Source organism: Orbicella franksi, chromosome 7 (assembly GCF_964199315.1).
Source record: "Orbicella franksi chromosome 7, jaOrbFran1.1, whole genome shotgun sequence".
Lineage (NCBI taxonomy): Eukaryota > Metazoa > Cnidaria > Anthozoa > Scleractinia > Merulinidae > Orbicella > Orbicella franksi.
The window spans coordinates 19,769,175-19,789,813 of record NC_138151.1 but is presented as its reverse complement, the minus strand read 5'-3'; the positions used below and the strand labels follow the sequence as shown (position 1 = coordinate 19,789,813).

The 20,639-nt window shown below is 38.5% G+C and overlaps 1 protein-coding gene across 2 annotated transcripts in view; it reads left to right on the top strand.

Annotated features, from left to right (window-relative positions):
* LOC145492288 (nuclear factor related to kappa-B-binding protein-like) overlaps nucleotides 1–20,639 on the top strand; it is a 182,985-nt gene that overhangs the window by 118,054 nt on the left and 44,292 nt on the right. For both annotated transcript variants that reach the window (XM_081471698.1, XM_081471697.1), the window contains exons 11-17: nucleotides 1,953–2,188; nucleotides 8,151–8,235; nucleotides 8,450–8,603; nucleotides 8,831–8,924; nucleotides 9,756–9,782; nucleotides 14,903–15,002; nucleotides 15,507–15,572. In XM_081471698.1, coding sequence (XP_081327824.1) covers nucleotides 1,953–2,188; nucleotides 8,151–8,235; nucleotides 8,450–8,603; nucleotides 8,831–8,924; nucleotides 9,756–9,782; nucleotides 14,903–15,002; nucleotides 15,507–15,572 — 762 coding nt within the window. The remainder of the gene's footprint in view (nucleotides 1–1,952; nucleotides 2,189–8,150; nucleotides 8,236–8,449; nucleotides 8,604–8,830; nucleotides 8,925–9,755; nucleotides 9,783–14,902; nucleotides 15,003–15,506; nucleotides 15,573–20,639) is intronic.

Sequence of the window (20,639 nt, the reverse complement as noted above, 5' to 3'; positions counted from 1 at the left end):
ACTTTTATTTATTTTAAGTGCCCCCTATTAGTAGAGGGTTTTTACACTCGGCTAGACTTCTTTGACACGTTAATAAAGTTTTCATTCATCATTCATTCATTCAAAGATGAATACGGACATGGCGAAATGATTTGAACAAAACAGTTGTTACCGTAAGTAGAAAAAAAGGCATTACACAAGACTGGGAGTTTAACAGTCACAGAGAAGGAAAAAAAGAAAAAAGAAAAAAAAAGGAGTTAATTACAACACGGGGTATTCGTATTTGGTCACCCATCCAAGGAGGAACCCCGCCGAACAGGGCTTACATGTAACTTTGTTGAGCAGACATGACACGCTGGTGTCCTTGTGGTACTATGACTCTGAGTTGGATAATTTTTTTCATTATTATTTTTAAGATCTCTCAAAAGGTGACAAAGAAAGAAAAAAATCACTGATATCGCCTGGGAAAATAAAGAATGAAAAAACTAGGAATGAAAATGAGAATCCAGTTATACTGGCTTTGCTGATCGGACAAGAAGCCATAAAATAACTTCATGATTGTTTTCAACGGTGTTACATCTCCTCGTGCATTCTCTTAGCATTGCGTTTTGGCGGTGGGCTTTAACTTTAACTTAACCTATGGATTAAAACCTCAAGTCAGTGGTATCAAAATGTTCACTGTTTGCAGATGATCCATTTTCCAAGTTGAGTGGCTCATAGCCGCTTTGATTGGAGTGAACTTCTCCTTTAAGTAATCAGGGCTGGGTTGTTTGGAATTGAGTCGGTTAACGCTAACCCAGGATTAAAAGTTAACCAAAGTATAAATTTTCTTGTATAAAAATGTTTTTCACTGCTTTTGTTTTGTGTAGTTTGAGATTATTCAAACTCAGAAGGGCAAAATTCTCACTCATTCTGGGTTATAGCTTAGTCAGGCTTTGAACAACCTGGCCCAGGAGCTTTGGTTTTAGGCTTGGCTAAATCTATATATTAGTATTATGGTCAACCAAATTAAGTACTCCTACGTTTATATTGCTATTTGTTCCCTTGTTCATAGATGTTTAGTGGCAACGTGAAGGCCAAATCATGAATATGCTGGATTCTGAATCAAACAGTTCAGTCTCAAGCCCTGCAACTGGTTGGCAGCACTGTGTTGCATTCTTTATAACAACAACAACTTTATTTTCTTTATTTTTATTTTCTTTGGCCACACACTTTAGTCTCACAATGACTCTAGATCTGTCCACTCAGTGTTTAGATGGGCAGTGGTAGTGTCCATTTAAACTCATGCATGTACTTACATCCATCTTTGCAGTTCAAACATGTGATCTGTTTTATATTCGCTGCATTCTTCACCATCTATGGGTATACTGCAAACTTACAATGTGACTAGCTCCCAGGTGGCTTCATAGCTTAATTGGTAGAGCATTGCACCGGTATCATGAGCACGAATCCCATTCAAGCCTAATTTTTTTCAGGCTTTCACAACTGCTTAAGTTGGGTACATAACTGTGATGATCATTCTTGTCTTCACACCTTTTTCTGCAGTTCAAGTATATGATCTTTCATATACTGATTCCTCACTTGCATTCTTCAGTGTCTATGGGTATGTTACAAACTCACAACACCAGCTCCCAGTGGGCTTGATAGTAATAGCTTGGTAGAGCACTGCACCAATGTCACAAAGGGATCACGGGTTCAAATCCTATTCAAGCCTGATTTTTTTCAGGTTTTATTTTTGCAGCTGCTTATTAAGTTGTGTATATAACTTTGATGATCATTCATGTCTTTACATCTTTCTCCGCTGTTCAAGTGTGATCTTTCATATAGTCACCTGCAGTACCAAAAGTTGTAATTCACTTTTAATTTCTTCATTCAGTCATATTTTTGCTTCTGCTTCGAAGAAACTTGTAGTCTCAAAAGGAGCAGTATAGAAAACTGTTTGCTTAGATACTTTGTTGCACTTTTTTTCCCAGCTGCAGGATCATTTGGTTCAGCTATGGGTTTATTTATGACACCCTTTCACATGCTGCCAGGTGTGCTTAGTGGCTTTCATCCAATGTTGGGAGCAGCACTGCCATTTGCTGCAGGTTACCATGGCTTTCCCTATCCCTCGCCTGCAGTGCACCGAATGCCATCACCTAATGTGGTGACCGAAGATGACTTCCAGAAGATGATACAAATACATAGGAAACGAAGATTAGCAAATGAGGTATTGTTTACTGACAGTGTGTTTTAATGTATATGCCTGCCTTCTACCTTGCATTACTTTTAGGTGAGAATTATTTCAGCCAACTCCTCTAAAAACTAGTGAGACAATCTGCCCAAAAATAACTTAAAATTACTGTTTGTCAAGACAGTTTTGAATTTTATCAGTGTTCTACTTTGAGTTTCGTTCATTTTAAATTCAATAATATGTAGAAGTAGCACATGTGATAATTTTACTTCTTCTCATGCCAACGTTTGTAACCTGATACGTTCGTTCTCCTCGCCAAGGTATGCAACATGATACCCTTGTTACCTCGAAAATATGAAAATAGATGTGTATTTTTTATTACTCACTGCTAGAGATAACTGGAATAAAGTTAAATATCTGATGAAAAGTCGAAGAGGAACCTAATTGAAGGCTTTTGTGCAAAAAGGGCATATATAGCATTTTGGGCCGATTTTTATTTTTTGCAGGATCGAGCTAATTTTTGGCACACTGACTTGTTTTGACATGAAAAGCATTGTTGCATAATTGTTTTTGTTGATTTGTGCTTCGTTTTCGAGAAATAACGTATTCAAAAAAACTCAGCTTTCCAAGTGGCATCTTTTGGAGTGAATCCTTTGAAGGTGGATTTTGACGCAGCGCAAACTTTAACGATTAGTTTTAGCAGCTTCAACAGCAGGTTTTTTTTTTAAATAGATGTTTTGATTTTTGAAAGAAGTAGAGAAATAGACCGGAAAAAGAAAATCAACCAACCTCGTATCGAACCGGACAACAAAACAAACTCGAATCCGGCCCGTTCAGTGCCTTATTCGCTTGCGCCAATGAAGCAACAGTAAGAGAATTGTGTAATTATATGAATAATAAAACTAGCAGCAAATACCACACTTTGGTGACTTCATCGTTTAGCAAAACAAAAGGTTTCTTTTGTTTTTCGCTCAACAAAAGATCTCCAAAAGATACCCTTGGAAAACTGAGTTTTTTGCACCTGTTATTTCTCGAAAACGAAGCGCAAATCAGCAAAAACAATTCTGCAACAATGCTTTTCATGTCAAAACAAGTCAGTTTGCCAAAAATTAGCTCAATCCTGCAAAAATTAAGAATCGGCCCAAAATGCTATATATGCCCTATTTGCACGAAAGCCTTCAATTATTAAATAGTCATGTCGAGTCACAGAATAGTGCATTCTTATTCACGTCAAACTAATACACAATGCTCTCGATTAATACAACAGAGGAGCTTTTCAAAGAGAAGTATTGAAGGTAGAGATCGTTATTTGGCTGAAAGTATATCCTGCATCGGTGAGCGAGTCACCTCAAAGACTGATCAAATTAATTGGGGTTTCAGTAAGTGCCATGGAGTCTACAGCAATAATTACAAAGTTTCCTCTGCCACAAATTTAATAGTCTTATATGTAACTAATGCAGTAAAGGAACATTTTGTTGTTCCCCTCATAGAAGGGGAAACAAACAAGCTGCTAAGGAGAAGCAATTTGTTTTCATTCTTTATTTGAACCCTGGCAAACACACAATAGTTATAAAACAGCAGACAGAATTTCTTGAATCGAGCTAGGGATGATTCCAGAAGATACGCAGTCACAGTAGGGGTCTTTGCACTAAAAAAGGGATAACTGACGTCACCTGAAATATAGCTGCTATCCCCAGCCTAAACAGGAAATGTTTTCACAAGGATAGCATGAGATTTGCGATAACATATATATAGTTTTGTCATGTTTTAAATTAAGCAATGTAAGTATAACACCTTTTGCGCAATGCACTCGGATACCTACCCCACTCAACCCCCCCCCCCCCTTACTGCAAGGCTAATTCATTAATTGAAATTAATTAATTAAAAAGACATTAAGTTTACTCCTTATTGTGTTAGTACCTTAGTGAACAGCACTCTCCTAAACCATCCCAATAGTGCACTCTGTGCTAATAATCCTGCTTTTATATCTAGATTGTTTGCCGTGAGATTTAAGGTGCTTCAAAACTTTTCTTGGCGATGCATAATGTTAAAGCACTTTCAGTTAGCTTTTGAGTACCATGTCAGCCTAAAAAGATTCTTGTGTATGTGGTAACTGCTGCAAATTTAAGACCAGGGGACTGTAAATATCAAGAATTGATTTTCAACACTGAAATCATGGATTTCTTCGTATTTTGCCAGGAGAAACCCTATGGTGAACTATTTTTGAAAATAAGACTAAAACTTGCCACAGAGTTTTTGATTTTGAGAAATCCAACAAAAAGGAGAATTACGGTTTTCGTGCTGCCGTGCAATAAATTTAGCCAAAAATTTGGACATATTCACATCAGTCTCAGAGAAAGATGGCTCGGTCTATTAAGATGATCTTTTACATGTATGTTTGGTATCATAACTACAACACAACGATGTAAAAATATTGCCAAGAAATGCATTTTCACGTCAGGTTAGTAGCCCCCACAAATTGCTAGTTATTGCACTATGAAAACAACATAAAAAATAGGGCATTCTTGAAGGCAATTTTCAAACCTTGGTACACCGATATCATAAAGGAAAAATACATTTTTGCATAGCCCTGTTCTTGTTTTACAACATTTAAAGAATTCAATTTGGGAAAAGGCTTTTTACGCGTAATTTACACTACAATTAATGAGGGTCATGCAAGCACAATTTTTACCCGCATCTACACGAAATTCAAGGCTCAAAAAAGCATTCTGGTACATGGCTTCACCCAACGAGACTACACTCCAGGGAAGATCAATCATTTCAACTACACATCAAGTGAAGAAAAAAATGGGGTAAATAAAACGGCAAATTCTGAGAATATTTTCAAAACAGGTCACTTGAGTAATATGGGCGACCCTTTGACCTTTCATGTCATTCGGAAATCAACACACGGCAGCTCTTTGACTTTCATTAGTCGGAATACACGTTTCTTTACTTTTGTCTGCTTTGCTAACATATCCTCAAGTAGAAGAAGTTAGGCTTTTGAATTTGGTGGCATCTACCCACAATATAATAAGAACAGCTGGAGTATTTTTGAAATTTGAGCCACTTCACATTTAGACGGTTACGATTAGCTGAAGTTGATTGCAGAATTACACATGAAAATTCACTTTTAGGAAACGGCAGTATTATCAAGGAAGCAGCAATCAAATAATGTACTTGATGCTTAGAAATTACTCCTTACCTTAGTGAGTTTTTCCTGACAGGGAACCACGGCAGTTAAGTTTTGGCAAAACAGAGGGCGAAAGTTGCACGTGACAGTAACATAACGTAGCGGGGAGGTAGTGGAGGTTGGAACGAGGGAGGGGGGGCTGGGAGTAGGGCAGCAGTGTGCTGGTGGTTTCTCGTACTTTCACTGCACGTTTTGACGGGTTAGTACATTTTTACGATGTGTCTTGAACAGGCAGCTTAAAAACAGTTTGTATAAGTCACTGGGAAGTCAAGATCTGTTCATGATATCCTGGACTGAATCAAAGAAGCAGATTGGCGAAGCAGAGCGTTCATGACACAAATTTTCATTGCATTGGTTGAACTCCGTGTTTTAAGATTGCGCAGATAATAGAGCATGAAAGAAAACAATTAATCCGCTCTGAGCAAAGATTTATCAGTTCCCTTGATGTAGATGATGACATGGGTGCATGTGTGCATGAGTGCTATACAAAATGTAGGCGCCACAAAGTCGATTGGCTGATTTAGGGTGATACTGTCATTCTTGAGCTACTGGAATGTCAATAGCAAGTCAAACGAAATCTGAGTGAAAATTCAGATTATGGTAGCGACATTGTAATGCGATGGAAAAAATTAACTTCCTGGCCCAGCCCTCAGGGATCGGAAGAACTCCCTCTTATACATGGGGAGGCTTGACCTGAAAAAGGTGTAGTAAGTTTCTGAAAAAGAGATGCCTTGTGCAGACTTCAGGTATGTTAAAGGGCAACACTTTTTTATGGATGGTATATGAAAGAGTTATCTTGTCAGTCAAAACAACAGATAGCGAATCAAAGTTTGAGGCTGGGAGCCTCCCCCTGTGAAACTTCTCTCGGAGTCCTCCTGACCTCTCCTTATCCTGGGCGGGTGAAGAGTGACTGGTTGGTTCAATGAAGCTGAAGAGAAGTAACTGGAGGAAAATTTCAACCTTGGACGGACAGCAAACCGTTAGCTAACAAAACCCTGAGAGCGTGCCCGCGAAAGATATGCGTTTTTCGAACAAAACAAATAGTTGGAAGCTGTTCTTTAGCGACGCATTCCCCTCTGCAGAACAGATACAGTCATTAGGAATGGCATCTAAGATACACTATGAATGATTTTAACTGTTAAAGTTGCACAGCATACTGGTGAGAGTTCTGTGATACCCGCCAGGTTGTACTACACGAAACACAGTTTTAGCACTCCTCGGGTCCATGATCTTGAACCTATCCAACATGAATAAGGAAGGAACTCCCAAGTAAAAACACTTAGCATACCCATGCTTAAGACTGCAAGTATATCATATGGTACATGAATACAGTTTCTAACCAAGGTGCAAGGTGGAGAACATTTCTTCATGAGGAGACTATCAAGCAATGAAGACCCCGCTATGTTCGGAGTCCACTGTGTGTTAATAGTTCTCATGTCTTAAGTTGGCAACTATTGTTAGCAGCCAACAGCAATGTGTTAGCAAAGCTCACATAGTAGTCACATGGAATTTCAAAAAATTCACGTGTCACATATGTAAACTTCTAGCTGCTTTTATCAATTTGACAATATTTTTTCACAGATCCTTACACGTCTTCTAGTTGCTTTTCACAAACCATACACTAATTTTTGCCCTCATCACGTGTCACCCATAAGCCAGCGACACTCCACGGGGGCCAATCCTACAGGGAAATTCATTACCTGATGAGGTAATTCCTTGTTAAATTTTACATGAGAAACCGATATCACACTCAACGCTAAGCGATGAGTACGATATCAGTTTTTCAAGTGAAAGTTAATGTGGAATATACAAGTCAGGTTATGAATTTTCCTTGAATCCCATAGCCTCTTTTTAAATGAAGAAAACCCCATTTCATTTAAGTCTGTGTGACTGTTGCAATATTCAACGTGCACCGGAGAAAAGCCATTCCAGTTGAATCAACTGTCAAGACTGTCAGAAGCCAGTCAATAGGAATCCAGCTAGAATCAGAAAAAGGAGACTTGTGTTTGTTTGGCTTCACGGACGGCAACAATGGTTTTAAAAACATGATTAAAAGTTCATTGTTTCTAGTTGTTTTTGAGTTGTTGTTTTATTGTCGCTCCAGTGCCATATCACGCAAAGCCTTGCTTTCAAGAGTCGCAATTCCAAGCTGAATACCTCGCCTAGATCACCAATCAGGATATGAGAATTCTCTGAGCTATGCCATTCTCTACTCAATGCACCCGGTAATGACCTTAGATGAAATATTATATTACAGGTAAAGCACGCAGATGCCCTCATACTGAGGGTCCTTGTTCCCCTCAACATTTGCCTGTGTTCCCTTATTCCCGCAATTATCCATACTTGCTTTCTGCTTTACCCAAATGTTCTTGCCCTTTGCCTTGTTCTCTAACATTTGTGTGATGTTCTATCAAGCATTTTGTATATGAGCATGTGCATGCAACATTGTATGGATGGAGCCTCCCCTTCAAAAATATGCATTTGGCAGAATTGTAGTCAAATTCCTACAGTCTCGCCACCATTTTTCTGTCTTGGAAGCTCAAATTCGTAAGCCAGGGTTCATAGAAAATATGTTAGTCATGTAGTGACGTCTCTTCCTTTGAGAATTTTTCGTGGGCAACTTGGTTTTGCGTTAGGCCGCTTAGACCCATGTGCACATTGAGTACCTATTTTTTTTTTTTTTTGATCCTGTAAGGTTGACAAATTGCAGCTGTTAAGAAACGAATTACTGCTGCTCTTATTTAAGTGCACTGGAATATTCCTTGTTAATAATTAAATAGCTACATGCACCTTTTTATCTCTTAGGATCATCCTGAACTAGACACAAGATTCACGTCTCTTCAAGAGATCATATTCAGGACAAATCCGTCAAAGAAATCATCAAAATCCTGTATGTAATTAATTTTACCAAAGCTGATGGTCATTCAATTCTGTATCCGTTTTCTTAGCTAGGCATGCCTGCACATACATGTAAAATAAATCGCACTGCCACACAAGGAATTTTTCACTTCTTCTCTTGAGATGTTGCTGTACGCGAACTGTTAGTTAGGGAAGTTTCAGTCATCATACCAGCCTGACCAACTGTCTCTTTCTCTTGCATACAGCCGAGGTATCTAAGAAAAAGGACAAGAAGGCCAAAGTGAAAAAAAAGTTGAAACAGAAGCTTCAACAGAAACAAGAGAGACAAGCACAAGTTGTTAAATATCTGGGTGACAATGTGAACAGTGAGGAGTCAGCACTTGAATCACACAGTGTAGTGTAAGAAATATACTTGTACAGACCACTATGACATATATGTACACCCCAGTAAGGCATGAGTAAGGCATGCATATTCAATCCAGTAAGACAAACATATACAGCCCAGTAAGACATAAGACACACATGTACAACCCAGCAGTAAGACATCAGTAAGATGCACTCCACAGGGAGATGTGTTCCCCTCTCCCAAATAACCAATCATATCCTGTTGTCCTCAATCTTTACAGGGTTTCTGATGGATTGGACGACCTACCTTGTTTTTTTAGTTTGCTTCGGGAAATCTTCCGTAAATGTCCTGACTCGAAGGCTAACTTACAAAAAGTAAGTATATGAATCACTAGAGTACACCTTCATAGACGTACCAGCATTTTTTTTCAGCAAAGGGGGGGGGGGGGGGATCAATTTCGCAAAAACATTTTTCGCAAGATGCCCAAACTTTTAGTGATGTTGTAATTTCTTGAAACAAATGGAGACTTTTTTCTCTCTCTAACTTTGACAAAAGGAAGTACTAGTCTGAGAACATTTATTGTTCTAGTTGGGACATAGGAAGGTGAAGTCTACGTTAGCCTAGAAGTCTGTTCTGCCAGAGCTTGTCCCAGTGTCCATAGCATGAAGCTACTAGGAGTATTTCTACTCCCCACTGGAAGAGATGCTAGTCCATCACAGGGTTAATCCCCAGCATTTAATTTTCTGGTACCACCTTTGCATTCCAATTTGTCTTTAGACTTCAAACTTGATGCATGAGGGAAATGTTATTAATTGTATATCGCTTGAAAACATTGACATTGTTTTGGGCAAGACACTTTAATTTCACATGGCTTTCTCTTTCAAGTGTATAAATGAATCGCAGCAACTGTTATGCTGGGGGTAACCTTGTTATGGACCAGCACTCCATCCAGGGGGAGAAATTTATAGTCGTGGGAGGAGGTCCAGTGGAACAGGCCACTTAACCTAGCACAGACTTTTCTTATTGCAAAACTAGGCAGACATTTCCCACAATACCATTGTCATACATCGAAACCTAGGATCAATGCTTGTGGACTCAAATACTCGTTTACCTTATCGGAATTTTGAAACAAAATCATGTGACAAGAAACAGCATAGTGAATAAAAATGTCCCATTCAATTTGGTTGTTTGATATTTTTTTTTAGATTAAAGAGCTTGTAAAGACATGGCAGGTTTGTGCAAATTTTTGTTATTGATACAAGTAAAGAATGAACCTCTTAATAGATAGTTGTACATTGTAAATAGTATAGCATGTTCAAATGTGCTCTACAATTTAAGTCAGGGGTGAGATCGGCCATCCGTCTGTTAAGCCAGCTCTAGCAGCAGCTATCAGTCCATATGAACAAACCCGACCACAACACTGGGGACTCTGTTCCCTACCTTTTTTGTACAGTGATAATAATAATAATAATAATAATAATAATATTGTAATAATAATAAGATAAGATTTATATAGCGCTAAAATTATAAAATATTCTAAAGCACTTTACAATGTAAAATTAAGCTTACAGTAAAAATATAAGAAAAATGTATTTAAAAATAATAGTGATGTGGTGGGTTCTTTATAGGTAAATGTAAGCTTATATTTGTGCACGATGCAGTCTCCTTCAAGCGGCTGTTTCTTCAAGAGTTCAATTGACGATTGAGCGACGAGCGTTCGAGCAAAACTAAAACCCAGACTGACTGAAATAATTCATTAGAGGCTACTGATATCAACTACTTTATAACTGAGAGTGAGGTCATTACGGGAAAATCTCAAACTGAGGCCTAGCCATATTGATCGAGCAATAGTGGGGTCAATACAGTAGGCCGAGGTTTGAGATTTTCCCATAACGACCGAACAGTCGAGGTTATTAAGTTGTTTATTATATGGCTCAGGAATTAAAGAAAAGGAAAAAATTATTCAAGTGGAAGTCATCAATTTACATTCGGCAATGTGTGTGTTCACCCACAGGCTTCGCAAGCTCAAAGAACATGGTGTATGCAACAGCTTGTGTATGTAGAGAATTGTATGGGAAAATCACCAATCGTAAAAAAAAAATTGTGTAAATAACTATCTCATTTAAAATAAAGTTTCCCTACCTCAAACGCGTTGCATACTTGTCTCTTGTGCCGATTTTAAAGCCATTGTGACGCCATTTAGTGAAGTTATTCGAAACCATTGTTTCTCCTTCTAAAAGAATGGAAAGGCAGACCACCCCAATCGATCGCTGGCGAGACGTCACTCCACAAATCGCCCTCTCTTCAAAAGGAAAAGTCCGGAATCGCAATAAAACCAGTAAATTTCACTCTACATACGTGTGCTTCGGTGGTCAAAGGACTCATGAAGAACTAAAAATTTTGCTCTTCGGCTTTCCTGATGTGCTTGTGAGCAGGTCCGCGCCAACGGCCATTATGCAAAGGTCAAGTAGCTGGTTTCATCCTTAACTCTGATTGGTCCATTTAAACCAAGTCACGCACTGACACACGAGGGTTCACAAGGAAAATAGAAATAGAAATTTAAGGAATAAAAATAATTAAAAAATTCACACCACCTGAAGTAGACTGTTCATATCGTGTATTTTCATTCAGTCTAAATCGTATATTCAACTCATGATTTTCATGGTTAGCAGTTCACTTTTAGGAAAAAAAAGTAAAGAACAGTCCAGTTTGATCATGTCTAGAAAATGTGAGAAATTACACCTTCGGTTTCCTTGAAACAAACTGAAGCTTTGCTTTCCAAAAATAAACTGCCCGTGTGAATTAGCCCTTGAACCATTCAACAATTTGTCAACTGCCCATCCTAAAGTTCTCGCAATTTAATTGATGAAGTTCAAACTAAAACCTTGAAAACTTTTCGGCACTGAAAAATAGTAAGACTAGTAGTATTCAAAGATTATGAGTGCGTTCATCTTCTATGCCTGTGATATAACTTGAATAGCTGTCTGTTGCTGAAATCATTATCTTTGTGAACAGCTGAAGTTTTACAGACAGATGTAACATGACAATGTCCACTATTTTTCTGTAGATTACGGTCGAACCTCTATTTTAAAAGCAGCCACTCTGGACGAGACAACTTGTATAAAACAAAACAAAATCACCCTTGGGACAGCAAGAAGCTGACTGCAGCCGCTCAATAGAGGTGGCTGTTGAATTTATTACATTGTATAGCTGACAATTTTTTCGGGATTTTGGCTGCTGGCTGCCAAATAAAAGTTGGCCGTTTAATAAGGGGCCACTTAATAGAGGTTTGACTGCATTTTGATTTCCATGCTTTATTGTTGACATGTTGCGTGATGGCTCCTGCTTTGGGAAGTCACAAGTTTAATAGGACATTTGCGTTCAAAATTTGTGCTAAAATCTCATTTTTACTTTTCCTGGTAATTTTAAGCATAAAGGCTAATTTTCAAAAGTACACTTGTGTTACATCTAGTAGTTTAAGCTGGAAGCACAAATATCAGCTAGCATTTGCACTCGCGTGCCAGTTTATCCATTTATCCAAAACAGGCCACTCACAGTCCAGAATCAAAACAACAAACAAGTGATTGCAAACGACCTAGAAAGCAGATGTCTGGAAAGCTAAGACCTAAGACCTAAGACCCAGAAAACTAAGACCCAGAATGGGTTTTTTTAGGGGAAATCATCAAATTTCAGCTTCCTTTACCTTTAATTGGCAAAATGAATAAAAATAATAAATGCACTCACACTTGTCTTACAATTAACACTTTCGTTGTGTTTTTCTTTCCTGGTATGGCTAGCCTCTTCCAGGCGTTCACTTTATAGTTAGGGCGCAGTGCAAAAAATGGCTCGCAAAAAAAAAAATTTGAATAAAAGTGCGGCGAGAAGAGGCTACGGTATGGCAAACAAAACTATTTCTGGTTTAACGCATTATGGCATTACACTGTGTACTACATTGTAAAGTTTGCAAAAAAACGAAATGAAGCGAAGCAGACTGCTTTGTCTACTCTTTGCAATACAGTAGTTTCCGAAAAGGTGCTTTGCATTTTTTGTTTTGTTACCTCCATATTATTACTAGAACGTATTACTTTGAAGCTACTTACAAACAAATATTCTTTCATATCGTCCTGATAACTTTCCCAATTTCCAGGCTGATGATTTTGTCGGCAGAAGCACGTGTTGCCTTGGTGCCAATGTTTTTCTTTTCATGGTTAGGTATTTAAATAGCAGCAGCTACCATCTTTTAAAGTGTTTTTTCTTTCTTTTGTTGTACACTCACTCACTCCACAGCCTCGGCAAATTGTGACCCAGTTATGGTTGCTCAAAGTTTCCCTCAGTAAACAATACTAAACTGGTAGAAATAGAATATTCATGATAATTTGATGGGCATTTGGACACAACTGGCTTTGCAATGTTATACGCAAAATCATAAATTGCCCCTTTTATGGCATCTGTCGGGAATGGCAGCAAGGCCATCAGATAAGTGATATTCTTTGCCGGCGGAAATTATTGGTTTTATTCATGGTTTTATAATACTCAGCCGGCCATAAATGTAAGTCTAGAGATGCGTAAAAAGTTATGTAACCCAGAAGCACGCAGTGTAAAATGGCATAAAATGGGGTTGACAGGCCTGCACGACTCCCAAGCGCGTGTTTTAAGCCTTTTTTTGTTGTAGCTTCAAAGTAATATGTTCTAGTGATAATATGGAGGTAAGAAAACGAAAAACGCAAATACACCTTTTCGGAAGCTTCCGTTTTGCAAAGTAGACAAAGCACTGCTTCACTTCATTTTGTTTTTTCACAAACTTTTAGTACACAGTGTAACGGCAAACGGCAACACCTGGAAACATTTTGTTTGGCATACCGTAGCCTTTTCTCGCCACACCTTTTTTCTTATTTTTTTTGCGCACTATTTGCGCTGCGCCCCAACTATAAACTGAACACCTGGAAGAGGCTAGCCATACCGGGAAAGAAAAACACAACTAAAGTGTTAATTGTAAGGCAAGTGTGAGTGCATTTATTATTTTTATTCATTTTACCACTTAAAGGTAAAGGAAGCTGAAATTTGATGATTTCCCCTAAAAAAACCCAGGGTCTTAGTTTTCCGGGTCCTATTAGTTTTCCAGGTCTTAGTTTTCCAGGTCTTAGGTCTTAGGTCTTAGCTTTCCAGACATCCTCCAGAAAGCAAATCATCTTGTATACACGTGCTTTGCGATGATGTAATTTGTTGTCGCACGGCCAAAAAATATCACTCTAGTCTGCATTGGAACTGCATTCACTTTTTTGTAGAATGCAATCAGAGTGAAAAACCAGTTCCAAGAAAACTCCAAAACGTTGAAAACGATGAAAGAAGCCACAAAAAAGAACAAGAATGATGTTAGCAGGTGGACACAGAATGTGCAGCACATGGTTTGGCCATGATGTCATTCATTTTCGCCCTTGCTGCAGGGCGGCCAAATCAGTGTTGCAAGACCCATGGTGAACCATCCATGAAACCTGGCTCAAGTCTGCATTAGGACACTTCTTTCATACTTAGCAACCTCCTGCATGCATCCATAACTCGATAGCTGCATGCTGCACGCTTGCCATTTCTTAAGAAGTGAAATAGCTTTGCTGCATTGTACTTCTGTAGGGCATTGGCAAGATACCATTCTCAGGGGGGTAGGGGAGTTGGGGTCTGTATACGAACAAATAATTCAAATTTAACATAACGTTGTTAAGAATCCCAACTAGGTAAGTCTGTATACGAGCCAAGTGGCCCATCAGGCTGGAGCTTATCCCGGTTTCCGTAGCATGAAGCGACTAGGAGTATTTTTACTCCTCCCTGGATGGGATGCCAGTCCATCGCAGGGTTACCCCTAGCATTAAGTTCACCAGACCCATTTATACACCTGGCTAGAGAGAGGCACTGTGAGAGCAAAGTGTCCTGCCCAAGTACACAACACAATGTCCCCAGCCAGGGCTCGAATCCGGACTGCTCGATCCGGAGACAAGTGCACTAACCATTAGGCCACCGCGCCTCCCAAGAATCCCAACTGGCTGGAGGCAAACCAGTTGGTTATTTACAAACGTGGCCAAGGATTTTAACTCACGACTACCCTTGAAACAAATCCAGGTAGTGGTCAGAGTGGGACACAAACCCAGGACCACCAGATTGCGAGTCCAACGCGCTGACCACTCAGCCACGCTGCGTCCGTGTTAAAAGTAGACTTCTTTGCAGCAGCAGAAGCAGCCACTACCGACAGGACTTACCCTATTCAAAACTGCCCTTATGATTCATAAGTTGCGGTGAATGATCTCAAATGATGATGGTATCAAACAGTACACTTACGACTCATATTTTCTCATGTTTGCAGCTCTCTCCATTATTTGTGACAAGTGTGTGGAGAGCACAGGAGGGAGACTGGGTCAAACTGGTTGATTCTGCTCTCATGTTTCTCTCTGGCAGTTCAGCAGGTGTTGTTAATCTAGGACGTTTCTTAAACCTATTTATAATTTACCTAGTTTAAATGAGAAAAATGGCTATAACCTTGGTTTCTGTTCTCCTGGTTTTTAATTGACAAAGGTTTTTTTACAATTTGATTTCTCCATTTACTGTTTAGTTTTGTCTAGGAGGATATTGTAAACATATGAGACAATGTTTCTTTGCAGCTCCAAACACTTCACAGTTTGTAAAAATATCCCTCTGGGTGTCTTCTTTTAACTTTCTTCTTGGTGTTTGGAAATCTGGTAATACACAATATCTCATGTTTGATTTATTACTTCACAATGTCCACATCTGGATGGGAAATCCATGTATTTGTCCTTCTATACATGACAGACATCCTTTGGTATGTGAAGTTAAAATGTACCTTATTCAAAAGTGCTGCTAAGATTCAGATGACTTTTTGCTGTTTTATGAAAGAGTATTTTCTGTTTTATAGAGGAATCTTTGTTTACAATATTTGCATCACTATCTAGATGCTCCAGCTTCCTTTGTTCCATTGGTGGATTTCAAAGAAAGACCTCAGCAGTGGAAGTGGATAGGTAGGAATGTATGTTCTGTTGTTCCTGTTTAGTGTTCATTTGAACAGGCGATCACTGCTGAATGAATATTGCGCTGTTTAAACCGGTGCATAAAAAGTAGACTTGTTTGAATTCATTGGGGATGCTATTCAGTACTGACTGAAGTTCTCCCCCATAATAGTTGGGGTGCCCATGACTGACTATGGCCCTACCATTTGCTTGGAAAGTTGGCAAATTTTAACTTCACTAGAATTATTCCTTGGACATTAGTAGTTATTGCTAGGGTGGCAGTGGAAACACTCAAGTGGGCAGTTTAGTGACAGGGTTTAAAAGCTACCCTACATGTACATCTGTGAAAGCATTTATAATGCTAATGTGGGGGCCGGGGGTAACTCTGTACCACTAGTTGCATAGAGACTATGCTAAGAATCAAACATATTTTGTAGATAGCGACTTTCCTCATATGCTCACATTGTGAGAGTTGTCTAGGAGGTGTGAGAGGTGTAAAATTGAAATGCACATGTGAAAATTAATAATAAATTATTTCCTTAGGGATGGCCTCCCAGAAATTGCACTTAATGAAGCAGCTCACTGTGTTTAATTTTTAAAGGGGCCGGCTTCAATGTTTGACTGAATATTCACCAAATTAAGGCAGTATAAAGAGAAAGTGGTAGCTTCCCTTTCATTTTTTGTATATTAATTGCCAAATTGTGTATTTGCATAGCAACCCTATTAAGGAAATATTTTTTCTGTGCTGCTATGGCATTAAGACTAACTTACATATTTTACACGTGTATTATATTTTTGAAAAAAAAAGATACATATTGAAAAAATTTAATTATTAAAAATAAGGGATTAAAACACAATATTATTGTTGTTCCACTTTCATTTTCCCGTCTATCCATTCCTATTACGTACTTTCTCATAATACCTTTTGGTATCATGTTCTCTCAGAGTAAATTTCGCATAATGCCTTTCAATATCATGTTCTCTCAGAGTACGCTTAGTACTTGCAGTTTGTCTGATTCTGGGAACATGGTGGTTATTATTTTGTCCTACAAGACAAGTTGTCGCAAAAAAGTTAACTCCTTTTATACTTTTATCGTTTACCTCGTAATTTGCCTTTTCTGTCAATACTAAAATTGTTTGAATCAGCCCATTGGATCACATCTCAAAACTGAGTTTCAAAAAAGAGGGTGAAAGTAGTCATAAAAGAAGTACAAAAAACACATCTGCCTTGCGAAGAAAACCACTATACTTGTTTGTAATAAATAGATATAAAAGCAAATAATATAGAATCCGATACAACTAGTTTAATTTTAAACAAATAATACTGGGGAATGATTTCAGTCATTAACAAAGGACTGTCTGAAGTGCTCTCTGTACACACTTCATAATTGCAAACACTTTCAAAAATGACAAAATAGAATCTGTTTTATTTCGTTAAACAAAAATGAAGATAATTAATTAGTCAAGGTAAAAGAGGTCTCAATGAATTAGAATGAAATAAATGTCCATAAATAAAAGCTTGTCAATTTCACCTGTAAGAAAAAAAAAAGAAACCAGTTCAAAGCAGATTTTATGGTGGCTAGGCTCAAATATATTGTGCTTAGCATTATTTTTGGCATAATTGATTTTGGAAAAACTGGCATAAATTTGCTGATTTTTAAAAAGTAGCACTGCTAGCATAATCAACACATTTTGGCAAGCCTGAAATCTTTTTTGTAGACCCATTGACTCCAAAACATATGCATATCATTTTTTTAGCCACATTTGCAGTTCACAGGAACCCCTGGGAGACCATAGTAGCAGTCAGCGCTAGTTTACCAGAACCAGAAGTAGGTGTAGATGGTATGATCAGTCCCATTACCTCTCATAGGCCATGTTGGAAAATAGCGGACATACAGATGTACATATTTATATAGTGCGCATAGTCTTTTATATGGTACAATATAATATTATTAGGTAACTTTCATTGTGCTAAAGAAAACAAAAAAAAAATGACTAGCACAAAGGAGCTGTCCTGGGCAAAAAGATGGCTAAAAGGGCTAAGAAGTGCTTCCATGAATAATGATAAATAAAAAAGTGTTGCATTTTTTCACTTATTTTGCTTATTTTGCAAGCGGAATAGTTTGAAAAACAGGTGGCATAATTTCGAAAAACGGGCATAATTTGAGCATAATTTAGACAAAAAATGAGCACTGCTAAAAGCATAATATGCTATGTTTACTAGCACAACCTGTTCGAGCTTAACAGCAGCACAAACTGCGACCCAACAAATTCTTCAATGAAATAGAGGTGCAAAAAAGCGCCATTCATTTCATAATTACAAGCTTTTCAAATTGAAAATCGAAAAATTGAAAATCGAAAGGTGACATTTTTTCACTTAGAAATCACTGAGCATATTTTTTTGACTTGAAACAAAAGGGGTGGATGAAAAAATCCTCAGTTTAAGTCAGTTGATGTTAGCAAAGTTAGGCCTGTTGCCACGTGTCAAATCCTGCCAAAGGGAAACACTTGTAGGATTTAGACATGGAAAAGAAATAGAATAAAATGGTAGGTTTCTATATTTTAATTCCCCATCCCCCTTCTTTTGTGGCCAAAAGTGATTGTTTAATGAAACATTTAAAACTTAAGATCTAAACAATTATCTTTTTCCTGTGGCAAATAAGAGATGGCATCCAGTCAAACTAGTCCAGGAATCAAGTTAAGTTCTAAAAGACCAAGACTAAGTTCCAACTATGACAAATGCATCAAATGTCAAACAGTCGAGAAAAACGATAAACTTCAAAATGGGATGGAGTCATCTGTTAACAAATTCATAGAATGTTCCAAACTAAGGAATGATGACATTTTCAGACGTGTTTCACCTGACCTCAAAAATAACACATTCTTACTAGAAAATGTTAAGTGGAATTAAATCGTGCCACAGCACCTACACTAGTAGTGAGAATGTTAAATACCATGCTAGCACACAACAGGATGCTTTGGTCTTACAGCGTTCAACATCTGTCATGCTACGAAGTTCAGTCATAGCTACGAATTCAAACTCAAACCTGTGTATGGTGTGCCAGCAGGTTAAGTGTAAAGGAGAGAGGGATCTGACGCAGGTTGTTAATTTGCAAATCTATGACACATTGATGAACGCCGCTAAATGCCAAAATGACGAGACGTGATGATGATGAGGATTCGTGGCGAGGATCTGGTAGTTATGGAAGCCAGTACCACAGAGGTTGTTATCGAAGATATAGAGCTGCCGCATCATCATCTAAGTCTATTGGGGTTGACAAAAGTATCCAGGCTGAGTATGACATCACATTTCTGAAACTGATCAACAGAACTGAGCAAAAGCTGGTTAAAGAGGAAAGAGCCTACGACATGGCGATGCTGTCAGGTATGTACAAACGTCACCTTACTGATTCTGGAATGGAGAAAGCTGTGGTTGACACGAATAAATTTCAAAACTTAAACAGAAGATTAATTCAACACTGCCTCAAAATACAATTCCATCAACAGCATGAGAGAAATAAATCTGAACTGAAATCTTGAAACACAGCCACTGAATGTATCTGACTTAAGTATAGAGAAGGCTACAGAAGTTTTACCTGCAAGGCTGCAGCAATTTTTAAGATGGTTGTTGCAATGTCAGAGAGCATTTGAAGGAGCTAGAGGGACTGCCCATTGACAACCACAAAGATTTGGATGAAAGTGTTCTAAAGAAGAACAAGAAAAGGAGTATTTTAGCTATTGGCCAAGATATTATATCTTGTAATTCAGGGGGCAGGAAGAAAATGCCCAGAAATGTACGTAGGCCTTGGGCTGGCTATGAAAACTGTGGTGTGGGGAAAGGAAATAATCACTTTGGTAAACCGTTATGGCCACTGTATAAAGTACTGGGAATGTGCACAGGTGGACGCAAAATGGGCAGAAATGAGTTTGAATCAATTTGAAGAAGAAGATGGATATTATCAAGCAATGTTTCCTTTGAACATTGCTAGTGGCACATTTGTGCAAAGTGCTGCAGACAATGCAGACTACTTGCAGGATACCCTTGATGGGAACGAAAGTGTATACGTGATGAGTATGGCCTTTTACCAAGGGGGGTTCGCACTAGATCCAAAAAATCTGATACTCCCTGCGCAGAACATTGGCAAGGTCAGAACATGAGACAAAATTGTATGAGCTTGTGTGCACCAGTAAGACGCCAGTACCCACCTTTATCAAACAAGTCAAGGAAAACTTCTTTCAGCAGCGTGCAGAGGAGAGAGAGAGAAGTCACAAGGATTGAATCGGAAATGAACAGTCTTGCCAAGAGCACACTTCCTGCTTGCACACTTCATAAAACAGCATACATAGTTGACCTTCTGGCAGTAATTCAGATTTTGTCAAAAGGAAAGATGAAAACATTCGGAGAGCTGACACAATTGCAGCAACTATTATTGCTAAATTCCAGTTTGCCAGTCAAGTCCATATTGTCCAAGACCGATATAATGTAGAAGACTCAATTAGGTCAGGAGAAAGATCCAGACGATCTCAGTGGACGGCCATAGAAATAAAGATTCAGAGGAGAGAAACGAAGTTACCTGCCAGTCTCAAGCATTATTTGTCCAGTGGAAAAAAACAAATCTAATTTGTTGACGTTTCTACTTTCTGATTGGCGTGAGAACCTTTCAACACAAGATGGGTCGGCAGTGAAAGTGACCAAGACGTTAAAACAGAAAAGATGTAATTCCTCTCTATTCTGACCACGAGGAAGCAGACAGTAGGATATTTGTGCACTGTGAATATCAACAATTCTTCCAAGATGATCTTCGTTTTTTCTCTAGGCACAGATGTAGCGGTTTTAGGTTGGTATCACTTCAGCCAACTGTTCATTCAAGAGCTTTGGTTCCACACAGGTACTGGAAGAAACAGAAGCTTCATTCCCGTGCATGAGGCCATTGAAAATGTGGGTCCAGATGTGTGTAATCTTTTACCAGCCAGGCATGCTTAGACAGGATGCAATTCCATGAGTAACCTAAACAGCATAGGCAAAAAGGGAGGGTTCACTACACTGAAGAAACATAAAGATGACCTTGTTGGACTGAA